The sequence below is a fragment of the Carya illinoinensis genome, chromosome 3 (genome assembly GCF_018687715.1).
Source record: "Carya illinoinensis cultivar Pawnee chromosome 3, C.illinoinensisPawnee_v1, whole genome shotgun sequence".
Classification (NCBI taxonomy): Eukaryota; Viridiplantae; Streptophyta; class Magnoliopsida; order Fagales; family Juglandaceae; genus Carya; species Carya illinoinensis.
Genome location: NC_056754.1, coordinates 54,695,125 through 54,710,328, shown reverse-complemented (window position 1 = coordinate 54,710,328; position 15,204 = coordinate 54,695,125). Strand labels below are relative to the sequence as shown.

The 15,204-nt window shown below is 33.9% G+C and overlaps 1 protein-coding gene and 1 long non-coding RNA gene across 4 annotated transcripts; one reads left to right on the top strand and one right to left on the bottom strand.

Moving 5' to 3' along the window:
• Positions 1–310: 310 nt before the first annotated feature.
• On the bottom strand, positions 311–1,292 carry LOC122305408. The gene is made up of 2 exons (XR_006241138.1): positions 1,072–1,292; positions 311–756 (listed from the first exon to the last, which is right to left on the bottom strand). It is a non-coding gene; the product is annotated as an uncharacterized LOC122305408 (long non-coding RNA).
• Positions 1,293–3,281: 1,989 nt separating this feature from the next.
• Positions 3,282–12,074, top strand: LOC122305406 (tyrosine decarboxylase 2-like). Of its 3 annotated transcripts, XM_043117932.1 has the most exons (13): positions 3,282–3,456; positions 3,680–3,800; positions 4,078–4,150; positions 4,355–4,585; positions 5,194–5,357; positions 6,557–6,697; positions 7,519–7,578; positions 8,435–8,599; positions 9,675–9,731; positions 10,350–10,414; positions 11,154–11,277; positions 11,476–11,613; positions 11,721–12,074. In XM_043117932.1, coding segments are annotated over exons 1-13 (1,464 nt in total). In that variant the 5' UTR covers positions 3,282–3,454; the 3' UTR covers positions 11,844–12,074. The 3 variants fall into 3 exon arrangements, 2 of the variants coding, with proteins under 2 accessions (XP_042973866.1, XP_042973867.1); XR_006241135.1 differs by lacking the exon at positions 11,721–12,074 and having other exon boundaries at positions 10,577–11,277; positions 11,476–11,526; XM_043117933.1 differs by lacking the exons at positions 3,282–3,456; positions 3,680–3,800 and adding an exon at positions 3,883–3,946.
• The last annotated feature ends 3,130 nt before the right edge of the window (positions 12,075–15,204 follow it).

Genomic DNA, 15,204 nt, shown 5'->3' with positions numbered 1-15,204 from the left:
GGTTTATTTCTGAGAAGATTTCAATTTATGTGGAAAATGATGCTGCTTCTCTCTCTCTCTCTTCCCCCACCCCTCTTGAATGGATTCAAGACGAAGTTGATGTAACTGATTTGAAAAGTCTTACCTTATTTTCATATATATGGCTTCAGCACGTTATCACACACTTGCTCGCACAGCTTCACCATGATCTCATTTTACCAGTGCATTTGTTTTTGTATCGTATGTTATGACTGATATATGTATGCGCAGGCCACGGTCTAATGCCAATTTATGAGACAGCTTTGAAATATGCTAGGTTTGACACCGAAACACTGAAATCTGAGAGATGCTCTTCAATATATAACTACATCTAATTTTGGCTTTCAAAATCTGTCGTAGGGATAAAATTTTAATGAGCTATACGTTTACAAGTTGCCGAATCTCAAATCTTGAAATCTAAGCTGCAATATTAGCCGAGATCACAAGGAAAAGATACTTTACATTGTGACTGTTTCTCCTCCTATACCTATCAGAGTTTGGCTTTAGTGTAGCATCTCTTGGATCTTCCTCCATTCATGTCTCACCGCCTTGCTGCAATGGAACTCAAATAGGTTTCTAACAATAGCCAACTCTTTCGCGGTTTCGCCAAAGCCTTGTCTGGCCTGTTAGGCTTGTGGGACTTGTTTGAATCCTTCAATTCTTTCTCTTGCTGACACTTTTGACTTGGCTGATCTCTTAATAAAGGTGAAGCATGAGGTTGAGAATAACAGGTTTTGCCTGAAAATCATTAACAGATTTTTACCTTGGTACGCAAGAGACAAACACCATACAAGAGCCCCCCCTCTCGCCGAGGGTTGGGTCACATAATATCTTCAGCAGCAAAGAAAAGCATGCATGTAATCAATAAGTTTTCTCAATTCATACTTCGCAACCTACACAAAATAGCTTGGAAACGGAAGTTTTATTACTTTAAGAGACCCATAGGGCCATAAGACTGATCTGCTACCATTCTATTGTTGTACTTCATGCAAGAACTAGGATGATTGAACAATGATTTTCAGATTCTATAAAAGCATGTTATCTCATGTTTACCTGATGTGGTTTAGCTTTGGGTGCCAAGCACACTGCACAACACTACAAGAGGAGATATTAATCCGATTAGAAGTGGAGATAACATCCTGTTGGCACAGGAGTTGTTGAGGAACTACCACGGGAATACAGGCACTCCCCGCATTCCCTCCTCTCCCCGGTATCATGCCACACAGAAAGAAAGAGAGCATAGCCCCGGCCTGACTTGTGGTAGAGCTTTCTTATTAATATTCCTGATCTTCAAGTGTTAGAGCAAATTCAGTTTAGTCTAATTTTAAACTGAGTTTTTTCAGTCCCGTTTGATTGTTGGAATGCATTGAGATAAAATTAGTTCAGTTTAATTTTAAGCTGAGTCTAACATTTAAATACACAACTTTCAAATCATTAAATTCATCTAAGTTCAAAACCTTTTTTACCTATGAGACCCACAACCTTTTTCAACACAAAACATCTTTATATGCGGGATCTACAACATTTTTCAATTTTTTATAAATAAATCTAAACTCATATTAACATCCAAACACAAACTTTTTTTAGGTGGGCTCCTCAAAAATTATTTCATCATTTCAACTCATTACTATTCATAAAAAATTCAACTCGTTTCAACTCAACTCGGAAGCAAGCACACTGTTTGGTTAAATCTTAAAAGCATATAAACTCTCTAGTTCTACTCTGCCTTTCAACAAATGTCGTAGTTAAGAGAAATTAGCTCCAAAAAGTAAAGTTTTGGCTTGCTGTGATGCATCAAATTGTAAACATATTTTTACTATAGAGTAGGTTTAACCTATACACCTAACCAATCCTATGTGTGGAGTCTCCCATATTTCCCATGCAAGCTCAATGTCTCCTGCTGAATCTAGAACCTCATCTAATGCTAAATGGGAGTGTAAATTCCCTAGTTCTGAGGTTTCTTTCAATTCTGTGAAGAAGTAAATATTTGGATTCATAGCCATTGGATACCTTATTTTCCAGTAACCTCCACCAATCCTTTAGGGCATCTTACCCGTTTAGATAGTAAAAGTATTTCATCTCATCTAATTTTATTTCATCTCATCATTACAATTTTTTTAAATTTTTATATAAAATATAATAAACAATTTAACTATTTCAAATCTTAAAACAATAATAATATTAAAAAATAATATTCTAGAAATATTTTATTTAATTTTCATTTAAAACTATCACATCTCATTTTACTGTCTAAATTGCACCTTAAGAATTCTAATTTCATCTCCCTCTTCAAAAGAGGGAGGAAGGATGCCACTATTCTCCCAATGGCTGTATTTCGCTTTTTTAGTTGGAGCAATTGGTTGAAAAAGTGTGGAATTCTTGTAAAATAAAATTACATATTAATAAAAAAATAAAAATAAAAATAATAGTTTGAGATATTAAGTAATCAAATATTAATATTAATATTACATAAAAATAATAAAAATATGTATATAAAACTAAACATTTATAAAATTTAAAAATAGGATTTATTCATTATATATGGATTTAATGAGCTTATACGCAATTGATTTGTTTATTAATCGTGACATAGTGGATTCATCTGCTTTGACTCAAATTCATCTATATCAAATCCGAACTTGCTTATTTAATAGATTGTGTTATATATTGTCAAACATAATCGGGACCATTTGGCCTTTAACAATCTCAATTTTTATATATTGTTACAAAATATATTATGATTATTAAAAATAATTCGACATAAAACATTAAATTTACTTTAAAGTAAAAATATCATTTAATTTGATATATCCAATCCATATAAATTTAGGTGATGCTACACCACAGATAAAAGTCTTTGAAATTCTTTATCGATTGTGTAAATTTTTTTCAAATATTTTTTTTTAAATTCCTTAAATAGTTTGAAAAACTAAATAAAAATTACAAGCTCCTCAGAAAAATACATCCTTAACGATTAACTTAAAAAAAATAGGGCAATCTGTTAAAAAAAAAAAAAAGAAAAAAAAAGTGACTCCCCTAGGTGGGAGTAGAGTTTTCGAAAAATTTTTCTTGTCATTCTCACACTTCACATACTATATTTATTTTATTTTATTTTTTTATTTATTTTTATAATAAATATATAGTGTGTAGATGATAAATAGAATAATTTAATTAATTTAATAAGAATAAAATAAAATAAATAATAATATTTTAATATATAAAATATATAATGTGAAATGATACGTAGCATTCTCGCCCCTAATTTATCTGCACATCAAGTATATCTGCACAACATTTATAAACTCGCCGGTCGCCACCACTGGCATGCTATCTTCTCACGATTAGCATATGGCCAACTAAACCTGCCTTGGCCTTCAACCCCACTCTTCATCTTCATCATTTGTTTCCAAAACTCCGAGCTTCACCTCCAAAAACAATGTAAGTCACGATTATGTCTACTGTTTATGTTGGTTTGCTCACTTTTTGAAAAATTTTACCTTTGTGGACATGACTAATGGCTATTTCATTCGTGGGGTTATTGTTTGAGCGTGCTTATTTCATTTTTGTTTTTTTCTTTTGTGGGTATCTGTTACTGCATTTCTCATGTTTGTTTATGTTATGTTTATCCGATCACTTCATTTTGTCGGTGGATTGAGCATAGGGATGGTGGGCTAAGGCCAATGGATGCTGATCAACTCAGAGAGCATGCACATAAGATGGTGGATTTCATTGCTGATTACTACAAAAGCATTGAGAATTTCCCAGTTCTCAGCCAAGTTGAGGTCTTCTACAGTCCCCTTCTCGTTCTCTCTCATTTTTCTTTAGGTGCATATATATGAATTGATAACCAGTTGCTGCTATGAGGAAAGCCAGCATCTCTGATAGTAATGATGATCTCTCTTCCTTTGTGTGCAAGTATCCGAAATAGGTGCCAAAACTTAAAGATGTGAATGATTTGCCTCGTTTATGTATAATCTTTTGTATTTTTTGGCCTACCTTGTTTTTGTTGTTTGATAGAAACTTCTTCCTTTGTAACAACAATTTGGTCCTTCCATGCAGCCTGGTTATCTTAGTAGAATGTTACCAGATTCTGCGCCTAATCACCCAGAGTCATTGGAAGATATATTTAATGGTGAAGTTTCTCGACTTAATTTTTTCATTTTTATAATTAAGGCATGATTATGTACGTCACTTATTCTTCTAATACGTTTGGATAAATACAATGTGGGTTTTACTAGCGTTGTCAGATATCTAATGTGATTTTTACTTCCCTCTCACAATCCCTCAAAGAAATGGTAAAGACATTTTCATGGACAAATTCTTTCTGTGGTTGTAGACATTTCAGCAAAGATACTACCCGGAGTAACCCATTGGCAAAGCCCAAACTATTTTGCATATTTTCCATCTAACAGCAGCATTGCCGGATTCTTAGGAGAAATGCTCAGTGCTGGCCTTAACATTGTGGGCTTCAGTTGGATAACTTCCCCTGCAGCAACAGAGCTTGAAATGATAGTTTTGGATTGGCTTGCTAAATTGCTTAAACTGCCTGATGATTTCCTTTCAGGAGGTACGAGTTAATACAGTGTAAAGATAGAGCTCCTTCTCTCTCCCAATTCTTATTCTTCTTCTTCATTTCTCTAGTCAAATTTCTGTATCTATTCTGCTTGATATAGACAAGTAAGAGAAGGCGAGTTCTCCCATTGTTGACGGGGAGGTTGGATATTTTTTCCGTAAAAATGCATTAAGATTGAACAGTCGGGATTGCTGGAGTGGATAGAATGGTATGCAGTTTATTAAATTTAAAATTATGAAGATTGCTGAAAGGATCCACTGTCTGTCTTCTAAGAAAATTTTAGGGTAATTCAATGGCTGTGGACAAGATCATATTTCATAATTAATAACTCTCAAAACTTAGTGAATGAACCAAGTTAAGGGTCTTTAGATATTCGATTTTTATTTTTGAAGCAACTCAACATCAATGAGAAGCGATATGGTCTCCAAATAAATTAATAAGGTGGAATGAGGTTTACAACTCTATTTTATGATTGCATGTAGACTGCTTTTTAAAGTTAATTTTAAACCTAAACTAATGCATACAAGGATCTTGATTTTTTTTTTTTGGAAATTACTTTGCAGTGTATGAAGCTTAGAATTATGTGGTGAATCTTGTTGTAGGAAAAGGTGGTGGGGTGATACAGGGCACGGCAAGTGAAGCTGTTTTAGTTGTGCTATTGGCTGCTCGAGACAAGATGTTAAGGACTGTTGGCAAAAATGCTCTTGAAAAGCTTGTGGTATACGCATCTAATCAAACACATTCTGCACTACAAAAAGCTTGCCAGGTATCTCTATAAATGTCCAGAGCTGTTGATTTTAATGGCCTTGGTATCCATGACTTTCTTGTTTCCTTTTCTTCTTCCTAGATGGGCGTTACCTCATTTATACCGTCTTGTGTACTTGGGCTATGCCTATTCTTATTAATACTATCGTTTACTTATTAAGAAAAAAAAATGTCCACAGATATCTACATGATCTTTTTTCGTTTACATTCTTTTTACAAAGTTTTTATTATGTTTATGAGGGATGCTTCCTAACAATCATTCATGATCATGAATCCATATGCTAAAATCTTTAACAGACATAATAAATAAAATTTGCAGGATGGCATATAACCAAGTCTATGTTGTATTTCTTGGGATGGATGCATCTGCTAGTAAAATATCTCCATTTTTTGTTTTCTGAAATGATGCATAATCCTTAGCTGTCACTCCATTCTTCCTTTTGTTCTGTCTCTTTCACCAGGAAGGGTAGTTTAGTTATCTGTTGTGCATCCACAGAGCAGAATGCTCTCTCCGCTTCTCATTGCCATAAAGTCTTCTTTGGGATCTTAAAATACTTGGTTATGATACTACAAAAACAGATGGAGATAGCTCAAAGTTTGGGGGATTTGGCTATTGCCACATGACTACAATCATTATCTCTCTCTCTCTCTCTCTCTCTCTCTCTCTCTCTCTCTCTCTCTCTCTCTCTCTCTCTCTCTCTCTCTCTCTCCTGAATGGTTATTCCCAAATTCTTTCATTTCATCTCTTTGGATTCTTCCCATGTCAGGTCACTCTGAGCAAAACCCCTTCTTTTCCAAAGTGCTGCTACCCCTTTCATCCTCTCCTTACATACAGGCTGACATATTTGGTAGAATAGATATGAAAGGAATAATACTTGTTTTGGGGGTATGAAAATTGATAGAAAACTTAAACAAGTTGTCTTCTCCTGTATGATAGCATTAAGCACATGATGGAAACCACTATAGTGAGTTGTTTTATCTTTTTTCTGAGAACTGCTCGAGGCATAAACTGTGGGAAATTCTCAAGGGAGTTATAACTTTTGAGTTGCTATATAGCAGGAAACAATGAAAAGTTGCAATTATGATGGCTGTCTATATTAGTAATTTCTTCTTCCGTTGCTTGGTTATGGTTTGATGTTTATGTAGATTCTAATAATTTTATTTCATTTTTTTATGATTGTAATGTTTCTTTAATGACAGATAGGAGGAATCCAGCCAGAAAATTGCAGGTTGCTAGAAACGGATTCTACTTCCAACTATGCCCTGTCACCTGATGTACTTTGTGAAGCAATTGCACATGACATTGCCATTGGTTTAATCCCCTTTTTCTTGTGTGCTACAGTAAGAATCAGTACACTCGAATGTTACTTTCTTTATGTTTTTATAATTTTTCTTTTCTTTTCAGCTCTGCTCTATTTTTCTTAACGCCATATTTTGAAATCCCTCCCTTCCTCTTGGCACCTTCAACATGATTTTAATTGTTACTCCATTAAGAATTAAGTGTTTCTTTTACCAATACAAAAGAAAAAAATAATTCTCTTTTATTGTTGTTCAATTCTGTGCTGCCGCGAATGGTGTTATAATTTTGTGCCATTATTTACTTATTTGAAAAAAAATTATACCGTTACTTGTGACAACATTCATGACACTGCTATTCTTGCAAATCTTGATTGACTACTAGTATTTCATCATGCATTAGACTGGGGAATTTTTGGAGGCTGGAGATGAAAGGAAAAGATTGTTTTTGTCACAATCGTGAGTTGAGAAATTTTATGAGTTGGTACTTAAATCAAACAATGATCTGTTTACTATATCTTTGATTGTAGGTGAACATATTCCTTGTTAGGTTTTTTTATTTTCTCAGTTCTTTTTATACTTGTAACAAAAGATGTACCACCCACATCCAGGACAATAATTGTTATTCGTGTTATTTGCCGAGGATAGAAGGTTCATCGGAGCGTTGAATACTTGGATTTCGTTTGTGTTCTGTGTGTGTGTGTGTGTGTGTGTGTCTAAGAGAAACATTCTTAGGTAAGTGGAAGAAATATTGATTTCAATTTGTGTTAATAATAAATTCATTACTATAGCATTATAGTGTAGTTGTTAAATGATTATTAACATGGTAAACTCTGAAAGTTTGAGCTTTCTATTTATACTTGCAGGTTGGTACTACTTCATCAACAGCTGTTGATCCTTTGCTTCCACTTGGAAAGATTGCTAAGGTAAACTGTTTAACGAGCTGATGAGAAAATGAGGAAATCCTCTTTGCTCACTATATCAGTTTCTAACAAGAATAGTAGGAAACTTAAGAAAGCCGACAACAAGAACAGATAAATCTCCTTAGGCCAACTGAATGTGGATAAATAAATGGTCTAAAGAAACTTCAAATGTCAAATGCTTAAACTTGTGGTTTAGTTTGTCATTGGAAAGTCTCACGGCCAAGAAAAGTGATCCAGATTCTGAATCGAAGACAAAGTCGCTAGTTGCCAATTGTTATTAGTCTCAAGGTTTACAGTAATAAATTCTGTTACCTATCTTAAGCTGGATTTCATTTAGGAATAATCCAGTTCGAGATTTGGTATGCAGTAAGCACGAAGTAAGGAAACATGGTCAAAGCACTGTAACTTCGTATATTATACAAACTATTGTTTTGGATTCAAATCCTTCAACTTTTACTTGATAATTGAAGGGATTTATGGCCGCCGATCTGATGTGCTTTATCCACTTACTCTGGACTACGTAATTGAATTTCCAATGCATTTTGAAATAGGAGAAAATATAGATGTTATTTCAAACATTTCCTCTGTTGATTTTTATACAACTTGGGTGTAGTAGTAACCATGGTGCTGTGGGCTTAAAAAGTGTGTGACTCAACGATGTAATGCATGGGCTATGCTAATATTTTGGCATGAACTGGAATCAAAATGGATGAGGTGTGAAGAGAAAGTTGAGATTACAAGGAAAAAGTTATTTATATTCTCGTTAAAAAAACAGATATTCTTATGTGCAATAAAATGCAATTAATAGTCATTGAAATCAAAACATTTAACCATTGCAATGCATGTCCTTTTGACACAGAGCAAAGGAATGTGGTTTCACGTGGATGCTGCATATGCTGGAAGTGCCTGTATATGTCCAGAGTACCGCCACTACATTGATGGTGTTGAAGAAGCTGACTCATTTAACATGAATGCTCATAAATGGTTTCTAACAAATTTTGATTGTTCTGCACTTTGGATTAAGGTATGGCATCAGAGACTTGTACATACCATTAAAAGTTTCATGTACATACTGGGCTAGGCCTTTTCTTTAATTAATACAATTTTGATTACTTATCAAAAAAAAAACATAGCATTAAAAGCTGAAGTCCATGCCCCCATTTCTAATTGTGCTCATTATGCTGTCTGTATATGTGGACATTCTTTCATTATCCAAATTTTCTTATTGGTACTTACTTCTGTAATTCTTCGGTGACAAATCCTGAATGTTACTCTGTGTGTGTGTGTGAAACAGATACATGTTTGCATTGTGAGACATGGTTGAATCCTTCATTGGTGGTTACCAGTCCCTTCTTTGGAAGGCTAGGTCTGCAGTTGGTGTTTGCTTTGAAAGTCGCTTGATTTTTACAATAACAGTGAAAAAGAAAGATATGAGGGAAAAATGAACAACCTATGGGTAACTGAGTCAATACTTCCTTGGAGTAGGATGTTATTTTTTTTTTTGAAAATGTTTTGAAAATCCTACTTCCTTGGAGTAGGATGTTATGAAGCCAATTTTGTTTGAACAATGTATATATGCATTTAAAATATGTAGTTCTTCTCCATTTGCTAGCTACCAGTATTTTTTAGAGTAGAGATGATTAATCTTTCTCTTGTAGGTTTTTTAGCAGGAACTTTGTGGAAGTATATTGGGAGTTCGCCTAAAGATTTTAGAAGTCATCCATGTATATAAGCACGTTATTGTCACCAATGGCACTTATCTTTCCCACAAAAAAGAAATCTTTCCAAAAAATAAAATCATAAAACATTCAGTGCACAACATTTGGTTTCATAATGTCATAATTAAACTGATTGTAATAAAAATTACAATAATCATTGACAACGATCTACATCTCAGTTATTCCAGTAATCCTCCATTAAATGTTTACTGTTTCTAAACCCTTTCTAACTAGAATGTATTAGTCTCATGAAATTTGTTATAAACTGCCAGATGTAATTGCCTACCTTTTTTTTTTCTTTTTTCTTTTTCTTTTTTTGTGATTTTCAATCTGATTTGTTATATATGAAAATAATAGATTGTGTCCATTACATGACAACAGGACAGAAATGCCTTGGCTCAGTCACTGTCTACAAATCCAGAGTTTCTGAAGAACAAAGTAATATGCTTCTTTCATGGCCTTGATATGTTTTCCTTTAGTGTTTAATTAAATGTGGTCCTTGGCATATGAGTTGCCATCTAAAATTTGAATTGCTCATCTAATGATGCCAAGGTTTTTGACATGCCTACAGGCTAAGGGTGGCAACTTTCCAGTTGTCCCTAAAGAAAAGGATTTTCTAGAAGCCTTTTCTTAATTCATCTTATCGTGCCATCAAATCCACTGGGTCTTGTTTTATTTCCTGAAATCTTCAGTTCCCTTTATTTTAAATTTTAAGGCATCTGAGCCAAAGTTTAAACTACATGTCAATTAAATGACCCTGGAAAATTTTGTGGCATATTTAAATGTACGTTTTATAAATTTATCTTTGTTAGCTTGTTGTCTCAGTTTATGGAAGAGCCTTACTTTTTTTCTTTTCTATTCGGGAGTTGGGGGAGGGAATTAATTTTAGATGGTGCAAACGGAAACTTGGAAAGACCCTATGTATGGCACTACCGTTTTGAAATTGAAACTTCTAATTGGGTTTGGGATTGCCACATGATTTAAAATTATATTTCAATATGGTAAATTTGTTTATCTATTAACTTCTACCTTTGATGCTGCAAAATGATATTCCAGGCCTCTCAGGCGAACATGGTTGTGGATTACAAAGATTGGCAAATTCCTCTCGGACGTCGGTTTAGGTGTGAACATTTTGCCTCAAAATAGACGTTTTATGTTTTTCTTAAATTGCTATCCATCTTGTATGATCATATTCGATATAGTTCTGGCTTATTACCCTGCTTTGGTGACAACACCACTGAATAATAACCCTTGTATTCACATATTTTTGTGCCTGTGGATAGGTTGAGAAAGGGAGAAATGAAAATGTTGTGTCGTCTACTCTGGACTCTTTTAAGAGGCAGCATATGAAACTCTGACCCTTTCGTTTTCAATGTGGCACTATTTATAGGTTCTATTTATCTAAGCTTAACATAATGGAATTAGTGGACTATTAACTATTTAGTTCTTTGTTTAACTGCTCTTAAATGATTTAAACATTTGTGAGTTACAGGGAAAGAAGATATAAAATATTTAAACCTGACCTTTTATCTATTTTCCTCTTTAATGCATTTTCCTGTTTTCATTTCTAATATACTTAACTATATTTTTTTAAAATAAAATTGGAAAAGAATCTCATGTTTGATAGCTGATGATTTTTTTCATGCAACTCTTGGTACTGCTATTTTAATTGCCCTCTTACCTATTACTTAATATTACAACTGTCAAGAAATTATCCTCATTTGGCTTATAATTTTTAGCCCAAACTCTTTCAAGCAATTCATACATTTAACAAAAGCGTGTGCATGCGCGAACACAAAACCTTTGTGGTTTCAATCATTTTTATGATGCCAACTTAGCAATCTATATACCGGCTCCCAGATCATTGAAACTGTGGATGGTGTTGCGACTATACGGTATAGAAAACCTGCAATGCTACATAAGAAACCACATCAAGTTGGCTCAGCAATTTGAAGTGCTTGTTGCTCAAGACCCAAGATTTGAGGTGATCATGTTCTTTGCAAACTTGTTTGATTTGATATACTCCCTTCATCCCATTATAGATTATATGCTTTTCTTTTGCACTGTCCCAATATATTCTTCATTAGTATTTCAACGTTAATTTATGCAATTTTCTATTATACATCTCACCTGATTTTTGCATACATTGTTATGAATTAGTAGACAAAATTGACGTGTGCAGGTTGTTAACCCTCGGATATTTTCGTTAGTTTGTTTCCGCCTTCTACCTTCTCAAAACAGTAAAGACCATGGGAATGAACTGAACCATCACCTATTAGACACAGTAAACTCGACTGGGAAAGTTTTCCTTTCTCACACTGTAAGCTTATTCTTCTTCCTTGGACATTCAATTTGTTTTTTAACATCCGTCTGATGATTGCAGGAGTTGAGTTCATTGGTTGTGTTGTGTACATCCATTATATGCAGGTTCTTTCAGGTAAATACATACTACGTTTTGCGGTAGGAGCTCCATTGACTGAAGAGAGACACGTCACTGCAGCTTGGAAGGTTTTGCAAGATGAGGCCTCTGCCCTGCTTCGAAGTTTGTAGGAGAGGGTTATCCATTGTAATCCATTATTTGAGGCGCTTGATGACATCAATTTTTATGATTTTTTTTTTTTTTTTTTTTTTTAAATACAGTTTGCAATTAACTGGGCTTCAGCTTGAGGGTAACGGAGGATAGTGGTTGGGCCCTTTTAAGTGAGCAAAAGCCTACGCAATGGGCCTTTTTTTGTTGGATATGTCTAGTTAAAAAGTGAACGAACCAGATTTACTCGTTTATTCACTTTAATCAATCTCGTCCGTTCATTTGCATATAACATGACGCATCTAGTGAGAAAGAGAAAATCACTAAATGTAAGTCAAACCAAAATTTATGATAGTCATCAACCGTTACTTTAAAAGTGATGTTGCTTTTCATTCTAAATCTTGTTATCTCAAATTACATTTATCGAAGTGACACAACATTTTAAGTAACTATGTGTCAAACTATTTAAATAGTGAAATAATATTTACAGTCATGGAATGTGCAATCTTCTAATTTATTAAAAAAAAGTAAGTAAATACAAAATCACATGGAAAAACACTAAGTTTTTAATAGTAAAGCCTATTCGTTTTCAAAAGGGTTGCACGAAGCTAGTGCTTATGCACTCCACGACTATATCTACTATTACTCATTTAAATAACAACTACTTAAAATATACAATATACTACACTTAGTGTGATATAAGATGATAAAACCTGAAGAATAACAGTTATATATCTTCATTTTATTATATATCAGTATTACTCACCCTCCACAAAATGCTATTACATTTTTATTGGACTAATGAGAAATCACATTTATAAATAAGCCATGTGATATGGCAATTATTTTTTTACAAATTAAATTGCATGAATATATGCAAGGTGTCATTGCGTGCTAACCATCCAATGTGTATATGTATGTATGTGTATATATATATAGGGTCGTGCTACATCCACCGAAGGATATAGCCCGAGAATCCACCAAATAGGCTAGTTTTTTTTTTTTTTCATTCATTTTTTTATATTCTTAAATATTTTAAAAAAAAATCACAACATCACTAAAAAAATACATACTTAATCACTAAGTAAAAAAAAAAAAAAAACGCATCTTTCGGGTCACACTTTGGGTCCCAAAGCATTTCCCATATATATATATATATATATCTATACCTATTATATAAGTGGGAATCGCTGAGCTACAGTAATCTACAGTAACTTTCCCATGCTCCGTTTTTCCTTCCGTGTCTTGTTTTGTGTCTTTTTTGCCCTTCGGTTCTTATACCTTTGTGTCCGTGCAGTTGGGGGTATATTTGTCTTTTGGTGCGGTTGGGTCAGATATTACATAAGTTTCTTTGGTTGTTGGCCTTCCACAGTCTTCTCTTTTATTTTGTGCGTCCCTTCTCTTTCATATTCTTTCTCGGTTTCTTTATATGTATATATATTGGCTCTAATTCCCAGGATGCTTCGCTAATTCATTATTCGCAGTACTGCAATTTTCTTTATTCGGACAAATTGTATTAATGCATGCACAAGTGTCCCATATATGCATGGAAATCAGCAACCATAGATGACAGATGTCTGAAGATTGTGACTCATATCTGATAAAAAGCATCCATGCAAAGGGAACGTATCGTTCATGCAGCATGTAATTATCCCTAAGGGACCCCATCTCATGTCATTCTCCAAAAGGATAATTCTTTTTGTGCCAAAACCAAAAAGACCAATAGTCATAATTTATTGTGATCATTGATATATGCTTGACCACGACCAGATAGAAACAAAGCATCGAGGAGGAGGCCGATCGAGGATTAAAAAAAAAAAAAAGGAATAAACAAACAAAAACATTCATGATGCATGTATCATGATCACATTAAAATAAAGAGAAATCAGAAATTAAGATATATAGTGATTGAATATTACAAAGATATTGTCTCTTGGCATGATGTCATATAACGCGGGGAACAAAAACCCGAATATTCAATTTTGAGTAAGGATGAATTTTTCTATTTTGGACATATTCCAATGGATCTGCTAGCTATCGATATCTGCTAGCTTATCTGCATCTCATTTCTTGAATATATATATCTATATATACACTTGACTAGGATTAATAAAATGTTGTCGTTAATTAGCTATGATCGAGGAAGAGCTTTGCTATTTGCATGTGTCCGTCCATGCTTGCCTGCATACAAATACAAAGGGCTGCAGGAAAATCATATTTATGTACGTAGGACGCGGCATATGTATGGATGTTTTTATACATGTTTTCCATAAGGCTGCAACGGTAATATTAATATTACGTTGTAATAACTACGAACGTACACGCACAGTATAATTAATATTGTTTGGTTTTTGACAGTCTCGATCTGCTTGTTATTTATTGATATATACACATGAGTTCGAGTTTTTGTGTTGAAGACTTGGGCGCCTCATGACTTTTACCGGATCATCCGATGCTTGAAATTAACATACACTATTGACCAAAGCAAAACACTAATTATATATTATATTAATTGAAAGAAAAAGAAAATATCTACAAAAGAATTTAGAATATTGAACACAAAGCTAATGCATATATATCCCTTTGGCATATATGTGACGGCCAAGGAGACACATGTCCTAATTAAAGACTTGGGGGACCATATTTCATCAATTAAAGTACGTACGTAGGTCATGATCCAAATTGGTCGTGTTGAATACAAAGATATAATGTCCCTTTGGCATGTCTCAATTTGATCCCAACTTTCGAAATAGCAGCCCGTTAATTTCGTGAAAATGAAGGTACAACAAAAGTCCATATTCTTCGTTCAGACTATTCAATTTTTTGAGAAAATTAAGAGGATTTTTTGTTGGAAATATTCCTAAGACTCGATCTTTTATATATACATATATATATCCCTTTATATTATATCTTTGACATGATCAAGCTAGCATGATTCGAATTATGCATCGCCACAAGAAAATTACGTTCTAGAAACATGCAAAAAAAATCCTCGCAACTATATATAAAGTTTGGCTGATTCGGTCGGGAATTCAAAGATCAGACAGCTAGCTAGCACATGCAAGAGGAAAAAGAGGTTCTGGACCTTCTGGTGGAATTAATCAAGGACCATATATGTCACTAATTACATCAGCTACAGAACGTACATATAATTCAAGATTAACACATTACAAATTATGTGGTCTCCCAAAGCAAACATTCTTGAAGCTCACTGCACTCTTTGCCGCAAATGTTTCTACAGAATTTGATTCTTTAGATCGCTAGCTGTCTCTTCATCATGAGAAGTATACCCAAATAATGATCTGATATATATGAAATAACATGACTACATCATGCGCAGTACGTAATTTCTTTTGGCAGCTTGGGGGGCAAGGAAAAGTAGTA

What these genes read in the sequence shown, in the direction of transcription:
- LOC122305406 (XM_043117932.1), top strand. An exon ending in TGATGATTTCCTTTCAGGAG is followed by an intron (nt 4,586 to 5,193) that starts GTACGAGTTAAT and finishes ATCTTGTTGTAG; the next exon opens with GAAAAGGTGGTGGGGTGATA. An exon ending in GTTCTGCACTTTGGATTAAG is followed by an intron (nt 8,600 to 9,674) that starts GTATGGCATCAG and finishes ACATGACAACAG; the next exon opens with GACAGAAATGCCTTGGCTCA.